The sequence below is a fragment of the Muntiacus reevesi genome, chromosome 11, assembly GCF_963930625.1.
Source record: "Muntiacus reevesi chromosome 11, mMunRee1.1, whole genome shotgun sequence".
Lineage (NCBI taxonomy): Eukaryota > Metazoa > Chordata > Mammalia > Artiodactyla > Cervidae > Muntiacus > Muntiacus reevesi.
In genome coordinates, this window is record NC_089259.1 from 65,660,944 (window position 1) to 65,677,336 (window position 16,393).

At 44.0% G+C, this 16,393-nt stretch overlaps 2 protein-coding genes across 3 annotated transcripts in view; one reads left to right on the top strand and one right to left on the bottom strand.

The window, feature by feature from the left end:
• The window catches only part of LOC136144144 (ATP-binding cassette sub-family C member 4-like), a 140,643-nt gene that overhangs the window by 41,142 nt on the left and 83,108 nt on the right, over positions 1 to 16,393 (top strand). Inside the window, exons 10-13 of the mRNA XM_065901804.1 lie at positions 1,375 to 1,464; positions 3,899 to 4,090; positions 8,708 to 8,799; positions 9,018 to 9,104. Coding sequence (XP_065757876.1) covers positions 1,375 to 1,464; positions 3,899 to 4,090; positions 8,708 to 8,799; positions 9,018 to 9,104 — 461 coding nt within the window. The remainder of the gene's footprint in view (positions 1 to 1,374; positions 1,465 to 3,898; positions 4,091 to 8,707; positions 8,800 to 9,017; positions 9,105 to 16,393) is intronic.
• LOC136144033 (small ribosomal subunit protein bS18m-like) lies at positions 3,048 to 3,486 on the bottom strand. 2 transcript variants are annotated; one of them, XM_065901613.1, is made up of 2 exons: positions 3,330 to 3,486; positions 3,048 to 3,241 (listed from the first exon to the last, which is right to left on the bottom strand). In XM_065901613.1, the coding sequence occupies exons 1-2, from the start codon at positions 3,484 to 3,486 to the stop codon at positions 3,048 to 3,050; spliced, it is 351 nt and encodes a 116-aa protein (XP_065757685.1). The 2 variants fall into 2 exon arrangements, with proteins under 2 accessions (XP_065757685.1, XP_065757686.1); XM_065901614.1 differs by having other exon boundaries at positions 3,146 to 3,185; positions 3,332 to 3,486.

The window sequence follows — 16,393 nt, forward strand, 5'->3', positions numbered from 1 at the left end:
CTTTGCTTGCTGAGCATTACTGAAGTTCATTCTATATCAAATGAAAATGGAGACATTTGTGGAGATTTCAAATTATTTATTAAAGGGCCAGCCATACCAGGTACTTATGCTGCCACCTTGTGGATCATTGAGATACACGGTTAAAACCAAGGGTCCTGATGAAAACTTGAAAAGGAAGTCAAAGTTTTAGTCGCTCAGTCGTGTCCATCTCTTTGTGACCCCATAGACTGTAGCCCGCCAGGCTCCTCTGTCCCTGATAGTCTCCAGGCAAGAATACTGGAGTAGGTTTCCATTCTCTTCTCCAGGGGGTCTTCCTGACCCAGGGATTGAACCCAGATCTCCCACATTGCAGGCAGTTTCTTTACCTTCTGAACCACATGATTAAACCCCACCTCCCCCCCCCCACACACACACTGACTTTCTATTAAGTACATTATTTTAATAAACTAGTGTGCATCCTTCAGTTTGCATTCATGCAGGTGCCTAGTCATCTCTGCTGTTTAAAATCTGTGGGTGTCTAGAGCTGTGTCTGGAAATCTGGTAAAAGAAGGAGGCTTTCTAAAGGCAACTAAAACTTCTTCCAGTTCCAGTTCCAGTTCGGTCACTCAGTCGTGTCCGACTCTTTGCAACCCCATAAACCGCAGCACACCAGGCCTTGCTGTCCATCACCAACTCCCGGAGTTCACCCAAACCCATGTCCATTGAGTCGGTGATGCCATCCAACCATCTCATCCTCTGTCATCCCCTTCTCCTCCTGCCCTAATCTTTCCCAGCATCAGGGTCTTTTCCAATGAGTCAACTCTTCGTGTCAGGTGATCAAAGTATTGGAGTTTCAGCTTCAGCATCAGTCCTTCTGATGAATATTCAGGACTGATCTCCTTTAGTATGGACTGGTTGGATCTCCTTGCAGTCCAAGGGACTCTCAAGAGTCTTCTCCAATACCACAGTTCAAAAGCATCAATTCTTCTCTGCTCAGCTTTCTTTATAGTCCAACTCTCACATCCATACATGACCACTGGAAAAACCATAGCCTTGACTAGACCTTTGTTGGCAAAGTAATGTCTCTGCTTTTTAATATGCTGTCTAGGTTGATCATCACTTTCCTTCCAAAGGGTAAGTGTCTTTTAATTTCATGGCTGCAATCGCCATCTGCAGTGATTTTGGAGCTTTCACCCCCCCCCCCCCCCACCCAACCACAAAGAGATAGGATTGGATGAAAAGGTCTCTTGGACACAGTATATTGAAATAGGAAGGAGAAAAATGTTGGTTAATGTTAGCATATCAGTAACTACTACGTTATTTTCTCTATTTTCTAAAGTAAGGTGTGTGTTCCTTTATTGAAATGGGTACATTTTTATGAACTTTAATTTGCAGGAATCAGAAATCCCAGCTCTACGAGGCCTTTCCTTTACTGTCAGACCCGGTGAACTGTTAGCTGTGGTTGGACCTGTTGGTGCAGGAAAGGTAAGTTGTGATGCCTTTTGTCAGCTTGATGTAATACCACGGCCCCTGTTAAATTCTCAAGAGTGGAACCCAGAGCTGAGTGTGACACAGTTTGAATGGCTTTATCTAGAAGGGTGTTTCTCTAGGTGTGTTCCATGGAATATTAGTTTTGTGAGAAGGTTTTGTGGCCACATGAATATGGATAGATGCACATTGTGTTTTCCTTCTTGGTGCTTCACGTTGCACAGTTGGGAACTGGTGTCAGGAATTTGGACGTCTCAGTGAAGGAGATTTTTTATGTGACAGCTGTTCAGGTTGGATGGAGACAGTGGGGACTTCTTTTTGTCATGGAAGCCCTTCCAGGAAGTCTGGAGGTGGTGAAGGCTCTTCTGGGAAGCTCTGGACATTTCCTCACAGGACTTGACTTGGTCCCATCAGGGCACGTCTAGTGAAGGTGCAGCCACGTGCTGGAGATAAAGGTACAGACTTGAGCAAGATCCCGACTCTCTGCCTTTCAGGGGCAACCAGGTTCTGGGGCACATACGCAGGCAGGTTATTTCAGCCCAATGTGGTGAGCACTCTGGTGGTGTGGACACAGCTACGTCATTTCTGTGTGTTACAGGAGATCTGAAGGACATGTGTAGGTGCACTGTGTCCTGTGTTTTGTACAACAAAATACAGAAACCTAAATGTGGGATGTGTACAAGAGGGTAATGATTTCCTCCATGAAGGACTTTAAAAAAATGTATTTTTTAAATTGGAGAATAATCGCTTTACAATATTGTGTTGGTTTCTGCCATACATCAACATGAATCAGCCATAGGTTTACATATGTTTCCTCTCTCTTGAAGCTCTTTCCCACCTCTCACCCCATCCAATCCCCCTAGGTTGTCAAGAGCACAGGATTTGAGCTCCCTGGGCATGATGGACTTCTATTTTTCAAATACAACAACCTCAGAGTTCTTTTAAATAATAATCTTTGGATATATTCTTCACTAATAGCTTTTTAAAAAAATTTACATATATTTTAAAATTTATTTGGTTTCGTTGGGACTTGGTTGCAGTGCATGGGGTGTCTAATTGTGGCATGTGGGCTGAGTTGCCCTGGGACATGTGGGATCTTAGTTACCTGACCAGGAATCTAACCAGAGCCTCTGGCATGGGAAGGTGGATTCTTCTTCTTCTTCTTCTTTCCCCCCCCCCCCCAGTGTTTCTATTCTGAATGTAATTATTATTATTATTATTTTACTTTTTATTTTGTATTGGGGTATAGCCAATTAACAATGTTCTGATAGTTTCAGGTGAACAGTGAAGGGTATATGTCAGCCATCCATACACATGTATCCATTCTCTTCCAAATTCCCCTCCCATCCAGGCTGCCATATAACATTGAATAGAGTTACATGTGCTATACAATAGGTCCCTGTTGGTTATCCATTTTAAATATAGCAGTGTGTACCTGTCCATCTTGAACTCCCAAGTTGTCCCTTCCACCCTTCCTGGAAGGATGGATTATTAACCACTGGACCACCAGGGAAGTTCCCACATAGCTTTTTTGTTGTTTTTGTTGCAAAGTAGGTTTATTGATGATAACTTTACATAATTTACTCCCTGTATTTGACGTTACAAATTTTAGGGTCTTTAAGATAGGCAGGATCCTTGTATATAACTGGCATAAACCCCAGTATTTGAGCTCTCTTAATTACTTTTGTGATTTCTTTTTGTTTCTTCCCACAAAGGCCTGTTATGTGCATTCCATAAATGCATCCAGTAAATGGAGAAATAAACTGGGATAAGATACATTATGTACAATTATCTTGTGTACCAAATGTACACAAGATACATTGTTTTCAGAGGCTCCTTATAAGTATTTTCTATTGGAATAGGCAGGTCCCCGTTGCTGGTTACCTGTTTATATTGTGAACAACTTCTTCTCCACAGCACTGCATGAGTCCCAGGATTTGTAAGGCAGACAACAGCCGTTGCAAAATGCATCAACTTTCTCTTCCCTAGCCCACTGCAAAGAGCTACCATAGCGACCATGGTTCCTTGCTCCTCCCCTCCTCACATAACTTTTTAAGAACAAGTATTTGTCAAGTAAAAGATATCCGGATGCAAGAACAGCTGCATTAAACATCAGATACAGAAAGTACACATCATGCTGGTCTGCTCTGCTAGTGAAGGATGTTAGACATTCTTAGTCTCTGCTGAGTAGAGTACTTCATTTGGGGAAAGCTCAAGCAGAGTGGATTGTTTCAGTATTAATATTCTTTATCAAGCTTTAGTTTACATTGACCAATAGTGCTCTTTTCCATTTTTTCCTTCAACTTCCAGAGCTGTATTTTATCTTGTTCTGATATTGTTGATCAAGCACCAGGGTGGGGTCGGCTGTGCTGTGGGGCGTGTTCCGTCCTAGTGCTGCCTGTTCACATGTGTGTGTTGCCCTCTGTTTCAGTCGTCACTGTTACGTGCTCTGCTGGGGGAGCTGCCCCGGAGTCAGGGGAAGGTCAGCGTGCACGGGAGGATCGCGTATGTTTCTCAGCAGCCTTGGTTGTTTCCAGGAACTGTGAGGAGTAACATTTTATTTGGGAAGAAATATGAAAAAGATCGATATGAAAAAGTAATAAAGGCTTGTGCTTTGGAAAAGGTGAGTAATGACTCTTGAGTTCCATGTACTCGAATTTCAAATAATGATAATATTGGTTTAAGCTCTGAGGTTTGTTGAAAGTTCTTGCTATTTGATTTTGAAAGGTCTTTTATTTGTAGCTTTAAGCTGGACTTCTGGGTAAGTATGCAGTCATATACGTTGTTGTTTTAATTCTGGTGCGATAATGATGGTCACATTATTTGTTTCATTTGGTGAAGTTTCATTCACTTTTAGATTCTTTTTTTAAATGGACAATTAACAAAAATTTGTAAGAATAGAGAGTGCTGTGTAATGAACCCTCATGTTCCCACCCCCAGGTTCAGCCAGGGTCAGCTGGTGGCCAGTCTTGCTGGGTCTTTACCCCTGCCCTATGCCACCCCTCCACCCAACCTCCCCACCCCATCCCCCAGTATTCTAAAGCAGACCCTAGACCTGATTAGTTCATCTGTAGGCATTTCATTGTTGTTGTTTAGTCACTAAGTCCTGTCCAACTCTTTTTGACCCCATGGACTGCAGCAGTCCAGACTTCCCTGTTCTTCACCATCTCTGGAGGTGGCTCAAACTCATGTCTATCAAGTCAGTGATGCCATCCAACCATCTCATTCTCTGTTGTCCCCTTCTCCTCCTGCCCTCAGTCTTTTCCAGCATCAGGGTCTTTTCCAATGAGTTGGCACTTTGTACCAGGTGGCCAAAGTATTGGAGCTTCAGCTTTAGCATCAGTATTTCCAACAAATATTTAGGGTTGATTTCCTTTAGGATTGACTGGTTTGATCTCATTGCAGTCCAAGGGACTCTCAAGAGACTTCTCTAGAACCACAATTCAAAAGTATCAATTCTTTGGCACTCAACATTCTTTATGGTCCAATTCTCACGTTCATACATGACTACTGGAAAAACCATAGCTTTGACTAAATGGACCCTTGTCGGCAAAGTGATATCTCTGCTTTTTAATATGCTGTCTAGGTTGGTCATAGCTTTTCTTCGAACAGAGCAAGCATCTTTTAATTTCATGGCTGCAGTCACCATCTGCAGTGAGCCCAAGAAAATAATAATCTGTCACTGTTTCTGCCTTTTCCCCATCTATTTGCCAGGAAGTAATGGGGCCAGATGACACATAAATCAACAGTAAACATATTCTGTTACCATAAGCAATATAGTATGTAACATTTGTCTGTATATTATCTTTAACCACTTTTAAAAACTTTTAAAAATGTTTTTATAAAAAGCTTTTAAGGATTTTAAACATTTTTAGGTATAGAGGCCTTCGAGACTTGAGCTAGTTTAGTGTTGCCTTCATTTCAAATATAATCTTCGGTCACCACCTGGGCAGCACGATGGGAAAAAGCAAAAGGCTATGAAGTGGTTCAAAAGGACATGATCTGATTCAGATTCCAGCTCTTCTGTTTCACAGCTGACCATCCTCAGACCAGTGATGTGACCTCACTCAGTCTCAGTTTCCTCATCTGTGAAATGGGCCAGTGCTTCCTGTGAGCTTGTTGTGAGGATTAGAGATAATCAGCTCCAGGGTCCAGCACAGAGCTTGGTGGACAGATCTTACCGTCCAGGAACTAAGAGAAGCTGTGTGCACGTGTACAAATGATGGAACAGAATAAGACGGTTCTTCATGAGAGATGAGAGTTGTAAACAGAGCCTTAGGAACCCAGCAGGAAGAGATCAGTCCAGGATGATTTCATGGGAGAGTGTGCTTGGGATGAGCCTGGGAAAATGGGCAGAATATTGACAGGCCGTGAGAGGAGGGGCGATTCCACATGGAAGAAAAACTGTGAAGGAAGGCAGGGCCTCCCCTGCTTGACTCTAGAGTCCAGCCCTCCTCTGCCAGGGTCTCTCGTCTGGCCCACATTTACCATTTCAGCAGTCTGCTCCGTGGTGTCTCTACTGTGAGTCTCCACCATTGCTGAAGAGCCCTTGATGTGCTTCTGGACAGATGGCATCAAACCAGCATCGCCATTTCCTAGGTTGCCTCTAGTGTGTGTGTCTGCTGTTCAGTGAAAATTGGTGAAATTTAACTTAAAGGAAAATAATGTGAATGTGAACGCCTTTATGTCAGTGGGGGGAATTGTAGTATATACTCAAGTCAGGCTTTTCACTTTAATCTAATCAGAAAATAGTGGCTGGGAAATTAGCCTGACTTGGATTTTATTTCAAATCCTATGAAATGTTTTTCCCATTTGGGGCTGGTCCACAAATAATTGTCAGAATCAACAACACACTCGAAGTACTGCTACCAGACTTGGAGAGAGCTTATTTCCTGTGCACTAACTGTGCTGAGTGAATGAGTGGATTTAGGTGCCTTTTCTAGAACATGGTTAAGATTGCTGTGCTATGACGTGTTACTATTTTGAGAAACAAAATGAAACAACATAGAATCAAAGCATAAAAGCTAAGTGGAACAGTTTGCAATGACTTTAACCATGAAACAGAGGCCAACTACTCTGTGTGTGTGTGTGTAGGGTTGGGAACCTGTCTTAAAATGGCTAATTGTTGTTCATGAGAACCAAAGCAAAGGATAGTAATGAGTTCTGAACTCAACAAAGAAAGAAGGTGAAATAATGATGAATTTTCATGACAGACCAATTGCTACCTTTCATTGGCTGTAGCCCAGTTAAGCTTTGAGTGAGCAGGGAACCTGTGTGTCTGTGTCTCTGTCAGGGAGGGTTATGATAGAGACACCCTCTTTCTTCTCTTTATGATCATGTGCTTTGCATATTTTGATCCACACTATGAATGGGTTCCCACTGTTAGCTTGATGAGAAAATAGGCATCAGTCACCAGTAGCAAGTTACAATCAATTCTAGTCCTTTTTCCATTTATGGAGGGTGTTCATACCTAGATTCTCACAGCATCCTTGATTTAGTGACTCTTATTTCTGTAGCACATTCTGTAGAAGAGGAAAATGAGACTTAGGGAGATCAAGACTTGTTTATCATGCAGACTCCAGTGTGCTACCTGTTTTCTCCCCAAATTTGCTAAAGTAGGGACAGAGAGTGAGGGCATCATCTGCAGAAAGGTACTGCTGTGTATCTTAGGTTGATGCCTGAGGGGTTTGGTAGATAATTCAAAGATTTCTAATGTAATAATTGTGTAACTTAAACCTGATTGTTTTCTTGTCATTTGGGGGATATTGTTGTCATTTTTTTTAATTTCCCCAGATGCTCTGGGGAAAATAGACTGATTTGTCTATTTACTTCTTAAATAGCATTCAAATATAACTTATGGTAGATTTGCAGATCCTTAAGTCAAAACTTCATATCCTTCTTAACTTTGAGTTTTTCCTGGTTTCACAGACAAGCATCTACTTAGTTCAGCAGATCTGCTGGGTGTCCATTGAGAAAACTGTTTCTTTCCCTTTGGTTTTCCTGCCCAGCCTGCTCTTTCTGTTCCCATTTCTTATACAGACCTTGTCTGTCACTCTATGACTTGCCTTAAGTATCACTGTGAAGACTTTGGTCAGGTGTTATCCCTTCTCTGAAAGTGAGAAGCAGAGACCAAGGTCAGCAAAACTGGTAACTTAAGATTAAATCCTGTGCGTTCACCTCCTGGGCTACCATCTCTCACACCTGTGTCTCTGGTACAGACCTTCACACCTGCATGTCCAGCTGCATTGTGGCATCACCAAGAGGTCATCTCAGCTTGCCCACAAGAAAAGCCTCCTAAACCTGCATCCACCATCTTCCCCAGCTCAGTAAAGGGATCTGGTCCTTCTCCTTCTTCAACCTGAACACCACAGTCCTCTTCTCTTACAGCCTACACCCATCCTGTCAGCAGGTCTTACAGACTCTGCCTTCCAAATGTGTCTGGAGTGTGACCCCATCTTTCCATTTCCACTGCTCTCTAGCTTATTCCAGTAGTGTCCTCACTTGTGTCCACCCTCACTCTTCCCCACTTACTGCCTGGTTTCTGCAAAGCACAGGAGTGATTCCTTAAAAACCTCAGACCATATAAGATTCTTCTCTCCCCCTGTTACTGGAGTGACCCCAGGCTCCTCCTGCTCTGTCTCCACCCTCACTTCCCTCATTCTTTCTCTGCTCTGCTCTCCTGCCTCCTTGTCCTGAACCCCTTGGGCATCTCCCCATGGCCCCTGCACCTGCCCCTCCCTCTGTGAGGAGCAGCCTCTCCAGGTCTGCCTGAGCGCCGCCCCCCAGATCTACTCACCCCCTCTGAGCAGAGCCCTCACATCCCAGTGTGGATTCACCTTCTTCCTTTACTCTCCATTCGACTTCCTTTTCCTTCTCGTCATTAGTTCTTGTGCTCGGGTTAATTTTCCATATCATCATCTCCCACCATAGAAAGAAATACTAGGGGCTCTGTTTCCTCATGGTTGAATTCATTGTGCCCAGAACAATGCCTGGTGTATAGTCAATCCTCAAAAAATACCTGTTAAAGTAGTCAAATGCATAAATGCCTCGAAAAAACACAGAATGAAAACAAATGAAAAACCCTGAGAAGTTTTTAAATTTTCCTAGTTACAGTTTAGTCACTATGAAATAAGCCCATTGCTGTTGATTAAACAGCATGAAGAAATGATGCTAAAATGTTAGGATGGCAGGAGGAGAGCACATTTTAAATTTTCTTTTTTCCTTTACTATCTCCATGCAGGATTTGCAGAATTTGAAGGAAGATGTAATTGTGAGAGGAGATGGAGGAACCCCACTGAGTGAAGGAGAGAAAGCCCGGGTCAGCCTTGCCAGGTAAATAGGGTTTAAGTTGCCATCCTGCCCCCCCATCCATGGCTCCTAGTGGACGTGAGCACGCAGACCCCACTCACTGGGTGGGCCTGTGTGAAGCAGGGTCTTTGTCCCTTCCCTGGGCTCTTGGAATGAACCTGGAGTTGCTGGACGCCATTATGATTCAGAGATGACACCAGGGAGTGTGAAGTGTCCTCTCCTGATGTCTCTCTGTTTTCTAGAGCCGTGTATCAGGACGCAGACATCTACCTCCTGGACGATCCGCTCAGCGCAGTGGACGCAGGAGTCAGCAGGCACTTGTTCGAACAGTGAGTTTGCTCCTGTTTTCTCTCATTTCTGCCTTCTAAGAACCCCATAGAGAACAGGGAAGAGAGCTCAGGAGCTCCTTTGTGCTTTAGGAGTCTCAGCTCGCTCTGCCTTGGTGTTCCTCCCTCTCCTCCCTTCCCTCCACGAAAGATCCATCGTAGAGAAGTTTGGCATCATGATGAGGTCAGGACAGGAAAATACAGCAGGTGGTTTGAGTGTGTGGAGGAGAGTGGGGTCAGTGCTTTAGGGAGTGGGGGATAGATGGCTGATTTCCCCATGACTTGCAGGTAATGGATCCAGACCCTAGGAATAAGAATGATGTAAAAATTTTAAACCAAAGAGTAGGCCTTGGGAACCAGATAACTGGATGCCAATCCTTTTCCTCCATCATGTGTTGAAGACACATTAGAAGTGAAGTTTTCAGCACCAACATAGGGCTTCCGTGGAAAGACTATTAGTTTATTAATCCATTGGTTTGGAAATACTTAATAAAGTCTAGAATTTACAAATGATTTATTTCACATCTGAGTATGACTCAGTTGTTTAACATTGCTTCATGGATCCTTACTAGAATACTTAGACCCTCATATAGGGTAACCTTGAATTTGAAACTCAATATCTTGGTTGAAGCCCTGACTGTCACTTTGCTTCTGGAATTTGTTGTCAGTGGCTCTTTCTTGGCCACAGAACTCCTGATGGAGAACAGCTCTGATGCTTCTCTGTCCTAACAGATGCTGACCGAGCCTCTGGTAAAGTCTAGAGTGGCCTCTTTGAAAGCCTCGTGAATTCGCTCTTTGAAGCAGCCTCCACATCTACCCCACAGTTAGTTCTCTTGCTGTTGTTCACCTTGTTAAAGCCAGTGAGCCTTCCAGCTGCACTTATTAATGTCCTGGTGTATGTACTGAGATCAATGCCCTTACAGATGCTACTGCATGAAACCTCTCAGTTTACAAGGAGGACGCTGAGCCAGGAGAGGGGAAGGACCACACTGGGCAGAATAAGGGAGACTAGGATGCCCAGCTCTCATTCCTGCCTCTGAGGAACCTGTCTCTACTTGGGGCTTGTTAAGGCAGATGCCTTGGGAAAGCTCAGCAGAGTCAGGGTTTAGAGAGTTTCGATACAGGGTTGGAAATACTAAGTGGAAGTGTCAGCTGGAGGCTTTCACTGAAGTTTGAAAGCTCTCTGTGCCCAGGGCTGGGCGGGCAGTGCCCTGGGGACCTGCAGGCTGGGCAGGTGTTTGAAGGCTGAGTAGAGGACCCAATCCTTTTGCTGCAGGAAGAGAAGAAGCTCAGGTGTGGAGGGAGGAGGAAGCAGGGCTGTGAGGAAAACAGCAGGCATGTCCTCGCCTGGAGGAGGCAGGTTGTTTGGCAGAGAGAAGCCGTTGGGAATTCTTGCTGTCAGGTCCTGTGTCAGTTTGCTGAGGCTGTGTCCATCCAGGCTGCTCTCACAGGAAAACATAGCCTGAGTGGTTTAGAAATAATGGAAGTTTATCTCTCTTGGTTCTGGAGGCTGAGAAAGTCCAAGGTTAGGTTGCTGACAGATTCAGCGTCTGGTGAGGGTCTGAATCCTGTGTCCTCATGTGGTGGAAGGGGTGAGCGTGTAGTGTGGTTCCTTTTATCAGGACACTAATCCCATATATGCAGGTTCCACCCTCATGACCTGGTCCTCCCAATGGCCCCACTTCCTAATACCAACACAGTGGGGAATAAGCTTTTAATGCATGAATTTTGAGGACAAAAATATTCAGTCTGTAGCAAGTTGTCACACATGGGGGTGCTTAAAGAATAGAAATCAATTTTCTCACAGTTCTGGAGGCTGGAAGTTCAGGGTGTGGGCAGGCTTGGTTTCTCCTGAGAACGCTCCCCTTGTCTCCTGGTGGCCCCCACCTCGCTGTGTCCTCACATGGTCTTCCCTCTGTCCTCGAGCACCCCTGTGTCTCTGTCCTTTTTTTTAAAGTTTTTATTGAAATATAGTTGAGTTACAATATTGTGTTAATTTCTTTGTACAGCAAAATGACTCAGTTATACACTATATATATTCTTTTTAATACTCTTTCATTATGGTTTATCTCAGGATATTAAATGTAGTTCGCTGCACTATAGTGTAGGACCTTGTTGTCTGTCCATTATACACAAAATAGTTTGAATCTAATAACCCCAAATTCTCAGTCCATCCCTCCCCCACACTCCCTCCACCCATGCATCCCCAAGTCTGTTCACTATGTCTGTGAGTCTGTTTCTGTTTTGCAGATATGTTCATTTTTGCTGTATTTTACATAGTACGTATAAATGATATATGATATTTGTCTTTCTTTTTCTGACTTACTTCACTTAGTATGATAAAGTCTAGGTCCATCCACATTTTTGCGAATGGTATTTTTTTCCTTTTTTTATGGTTAAATGATATTGCATTGTCTATATGGATCACATCTTCTTTACTCATTCATTTGTCTATGGACATTTAGGTTATTTGCATGTTTTGGTTATTATGAATAGTTTTGAACATAGGGGTGCATGTATCTTTTTGATTTATAGTTTCCTCCAGATATATGCCCAGGAGTGGGATTACTGGATTATAAGGTAATTCTGTTTTTAGTTTTCTGAGGAACCTCCATAGTGTTTTGCATAATGCCTGCAACAACTGATATTGCCACCAGCAGTATAGGAGGGTTCCTTTTACTCCATTCCCCCTCAGCCACTGTTATTTTAATGACCATTCTGACTGGCATCAGGTGATACCTCACTGCAGTTTTGATTTGCATCTCTATAATAATTCAAAATGGTGAGCTTCTTTTCATGTGCCTATTGGCTATCTGATGAAAGTGAAAGAGGAGAGTGAAAAAGTTGGCTTAAAGCTCAACATTCAAAAAACTAAGATCATGGCATCTGGTCCCATCACTTCATGGGAAATAAATGGGGAAACAGTGGAAACAATGTCAGACTTTATTTTTTGGGCTCCAAAATCACTGCAGATGGTGATTGCAGCCATGAAATCAAAAGACACTTACTCCTTGGAAGGAAAGTTGTGACCAACCTAGATAGCATATTAAAAAGCAGAGACATTACTTTGTCAACAAAGGTCTGTCTGGTCAAGGCTATGGTTTTTCCAGTGGTCATGTATAGATGTGAGAGTTGGACTGTGAAGAAAGCTGAGTGCTGAAGAATTGATGCTTTTGAACTGTGGTGTTGGAGAAGACTCTTGAGAGTCCCTTGGACTACAAGGAGATCCAACCAGTCCATCCTAAAGGAGATCAGTCCTGAGTGTTCATTGGAAGAACTGATGCTGAAGCTGAAACTCCAATACTTTGGCCACCTCATGCGAAGAGTTGGCTCATTGGAAAAGACCCTGATGCTGGGAGGGATTGGGGGCAGGAGGAGAAGGGGATGACAGAGGATGAGATGGCTGGGTGGCATTACCCACTCAATGGGCATGAGTTTGGGTAAACTCCGGGAGTTGGTGATGGACAGGGTGGCCTGGCGTGCTGTGATTCATGGGGTCACAAAGAGTCGGACACGACTGAGTGACTGCACTGAACTGAACTGAACATTTGGAGAAATGTCTATTTAGTTCTTCTGCCCACTTTTTGGTTGGATTTTGTTGCTGTTGTTTAGTTGTATGAGCTGTTTGTATATTTTGAAAATTAAGCCCTTGTTGGTCACATCATTTGTAGTAGTTTCTCCCATTCTGTAGGTGTCTCTTTAGGTTTCATTTACTGTGCAAAAGCTTGTAAGTTTGATTACATCCCATTTGTTTACTTTTTTAGTTAAAAATAGTTATTTATTTATGGTTGTGCTGGCTCTTTGTTGCTGTGGAGCTTTCCCTCTAGTTGTGATGAGCAGGGGCTACTCTCTAGTTGCAGTGTGTGGGCTTCTCATTTCAGTGGCTCCTCTTGAGCAGAGCAGCAGCTCTAGAGTGTGTGAGCTCAGTAGTTGAGGCTCCTGGACTCCAGAGCACAGGCCCAGTAGTTGTGGTCCATGGACTTAGCTGCTCCGTGGCATGTGGGACCCTCCTGGACCAGGGATTGAAACCATGTCTCCTGCATTGGCACGTGGGTTCTTTACCAATGCACCACCAGAGAAGCCCCCATTTGTATATTTTTACTTTTATTTCTATTGCCTTAGGAGACTGATCTAAGAAAACATTGGTATAATTTATGTCAGAGAAAGTTTGCCTCTAATCTCTTCTAGAGTTTTATGGTGTCACATCTTGTGATTGAGTCTTTAATCCATTTTGAGTTTATTTTTGTGCATGGTGGGGGGTGTGTTCTAACCTCATTGATTTACATGCCTGTGTCCTTATGTCTTAGTCTCCTCTTCATCTAAGCACACCAGTCAGTTTAGATTAGGTCCAGTATAATTAAGGGTAATGATTACCTTTTAAAAGTCTCTGTCACTGAATTCTATAGTACTGATGGTTAAAATGTCAAGTGAATCTGAGGGGACATGGCTGATTTATAGCAGGTCCAGAATAGCAAAGTGAAGAGACTTCAGCAGAGTCCAGTGTGTGAGAGGGAGACATGTGAGGAGCTCTGAGCTCTGGATATGAGGAGCTAGGATTCCACGTCCACTAAGCAGGGGTCGTTAGTCTTTGGTGGAACCTGTCTGTATGTAAAATGTGCTCAGTGTTGAGATGATGAAAGAGTCGTGGAGATGGATGGTGGTGATGGTTGCACAACTATATGAATGTACTTAATGCCCACTGGGATCTATGCTTAAAATGGTGAAAATGGTAAATTTCATGTTAGGTATATTGTAACATACATACAAACCTGAATAGTAGCACAGAATCTTTGAGAACATGAGAGAACAGCGCAGATGGCACATGGCATGGTATCCAGCTCTCTGATCTGACCACCCCCCCTTCCCCAGCCTCTCCTGTTCATGGTTTGATGAATTTTCCCTTAGAGAAGGGCCTTGTGTCTTGTCATGAGTTCAGTGACAGGAGCTCATGCTGTGCAGGGCTTCCCCCCCCTCCCCCCCACCCTCCTGGCATCATGAGTCTCTCAGCCTCCTTGTTCCCAGCACCCCACCCTGAGCTCACAAATGTGTGTCACCCTGTCTTGTGTGCATTTGCACAAGTTCCCCATCAGGGCAGGAACAGATCCTACTGGCTGTTGCATCCATGTCACACAGGAAGGCAATTGGTGTGAAGTACAGTGTGCTGATCACAGTTCTCCTGAGCTCTTTTTCGAACACAGGAGGTATTTATAAAATCCTCTCAAATATTTTGGGTGCACCACTTTGGATATATACTTGAGAGAAGCAGGCTTAAAACTGTTGTTTGCTAATCAGAACCACATTCTCTAGGGTGACTTAAAGCAAAAGCAGAGAGCTTGAAAGCAAATTAGGAAATCACTCAGCAGCAACTGGAGAGTGTTCTCAAGTTAGAGAACTGGACGGAACAATATGCTGTGAGAGATGGTGGTCACGTGGAAGCTTAGTCGTGTGAAGGGTTCTGTATTAAAAGTGAATGAATCACACTTTTACTTATGATGAACAGATTCCTTCAGTCATGAGGGAAGTCATTAAGGTTTGTCAGTTTTACAATTTATGCAGTGAACACTAAATGGGTTCTGTCACCCACAGAAGGTGAGGGCCTTAGGTGAATTGATGCTGTCTCACTTGTGTCCAGCTGTGGATCTGGTCCTGATTCAGCCCCACATCCCAGACCCCTGCCTCCTGAATTATCAAGTCTTCAGTTCTTTCCTGACCAGATTCCCACACTGCTGTCTACACAGTTCACCCTCCTGCTCCAGCCTTTCACAGATCCCTCTTCATGTTCAGGGAGCAGCTCCAGGTCCTCAAACAGAGAACAGGCTTCTTCTGCCCTCATCAGCATTTCTAGCTCATCCCCATATTCACTCAGTATCCAGCTGTGCTGGCTCTGTGGGGTCTTTTCTCACCCTTGTCTGTCTGTACATACTGGTCCCTCTGTCCCAGAGCCAGGGAGGGAGCAGTGCACAGGACACAGAAGGAAGGTGGAAGACGGCCCTGCTGTTCCCCCATTATCCTCCAGGGGGCGCCCGTGCCCTCTGTCTTCCCACAGCCTTCAGTGGGTGCGCTTGACCATTTATGAGTCCCTCCCACCAGCCCCCAAGCTGTAAATGCAGGAAGGCGCCTCAGCCCAGCGTGTTCAGTCCCAGGATCCCTGCACCTGCTGTGTCTTCTTCCAGGATGTTTCCCCAGATAGTCTCAGGGCTCCCGTGTCTCCTCATCTAAGACAGCAGCCCCCCTTGCTTTTTCTTTAGAGCACACATCACGGCCCAATAGTGCATTTTCTGTACTCGTTCAGTGTGTCCCCCTGTACATGGTGCAGAGTATTATCTTCCATCTTGACCACAGCGTATCCTCAGCACTTAGGACAGTGCCTGGCTCCTCAGCAAACCTCTGCTGATTGAATGAATGGAGGTGGGGCCTCCGTCTGTTTCATTTGTGTCCCCTCCACCATGGGATGTGTCCTCTCTTAAAGTGAAAGTGAAAGTCACTCAGTCGTATCCGACTCTTTGCGACCCCATGGACTATACAGTCCATGGAATTCTTCAGGCCAGAATACTGGAGTGGGTGGCCTTTCCCTTCTTCAGGGGATCTTCCCACCCCAGGGATCAAACCAAGGTCTCCCTCATTGCAGGTAGTTTTTTTACCAACTGAACTATCAGGGGCCAGCCCTTATATATGATTATATGTGGGATTATAGGATTAACACAGTCTTTATATTGGAATAACAGCTAAACAACTGGTTGCTAACTCAGTAATTTCTATGTCATGACTTGGAAATTTTTAATCTAAAAACTTGGAAAATAGTGTATTTTCCTAATGATTTGGATAAAAGCATTTTTTTTAGGATAAAATGTAAAGCCATCAACTGATCACTTTGTTATAATTATGTTACCTCATCTGTGATGGACTGTTGAGAAAACATTTTAAAACTTTTGTGTTGGTCCATCTTGGACATAACAGCACATTGGATTTGATTAGCACCCACCTTCTGAGACTGCTACTGCTTCTGCTAAGTCACTTCCTAGACGGCAACCCACCAGGCTCCCCCATCCCTGGGATTCTCCAGGCAAGAACACTGGAGTGGGTTGCCATTTCCTTCTCCAATATATGAAAGTGAAAGTGAAACTGAAGTTGCTCAGTCGTGTCTTAGCGACCACATGTACTGCAGCCCACCAGGCCCCTCCGTACATGGAATTTTCCAGGCAAGAGTACTGGAGTGGGTTGCCATTGCCTTCTCTGCTTCTGAGACTACTGGCAAGTAATTTTGAATTAAGGAGAAAAAATTCTATTTAAAT

Bases quoted from the DNA above. Each gene is read 5' to 3' on its own strand.
- LOC136144033 (XM_065901613.1), bottom strand. From the start codon at position 3,486: ATGGTCGCTATGGTAGCTCTTTGCAGTGGGCTAGGGAAGAGAAAGTTG. The intron at 3,242-3,329 runs CTATTCCAATAG...GTACATAATGTA, and splicing joins AACCAGCAACGGGGACCTGC to TCTTATCCCAGTTTATTTCT.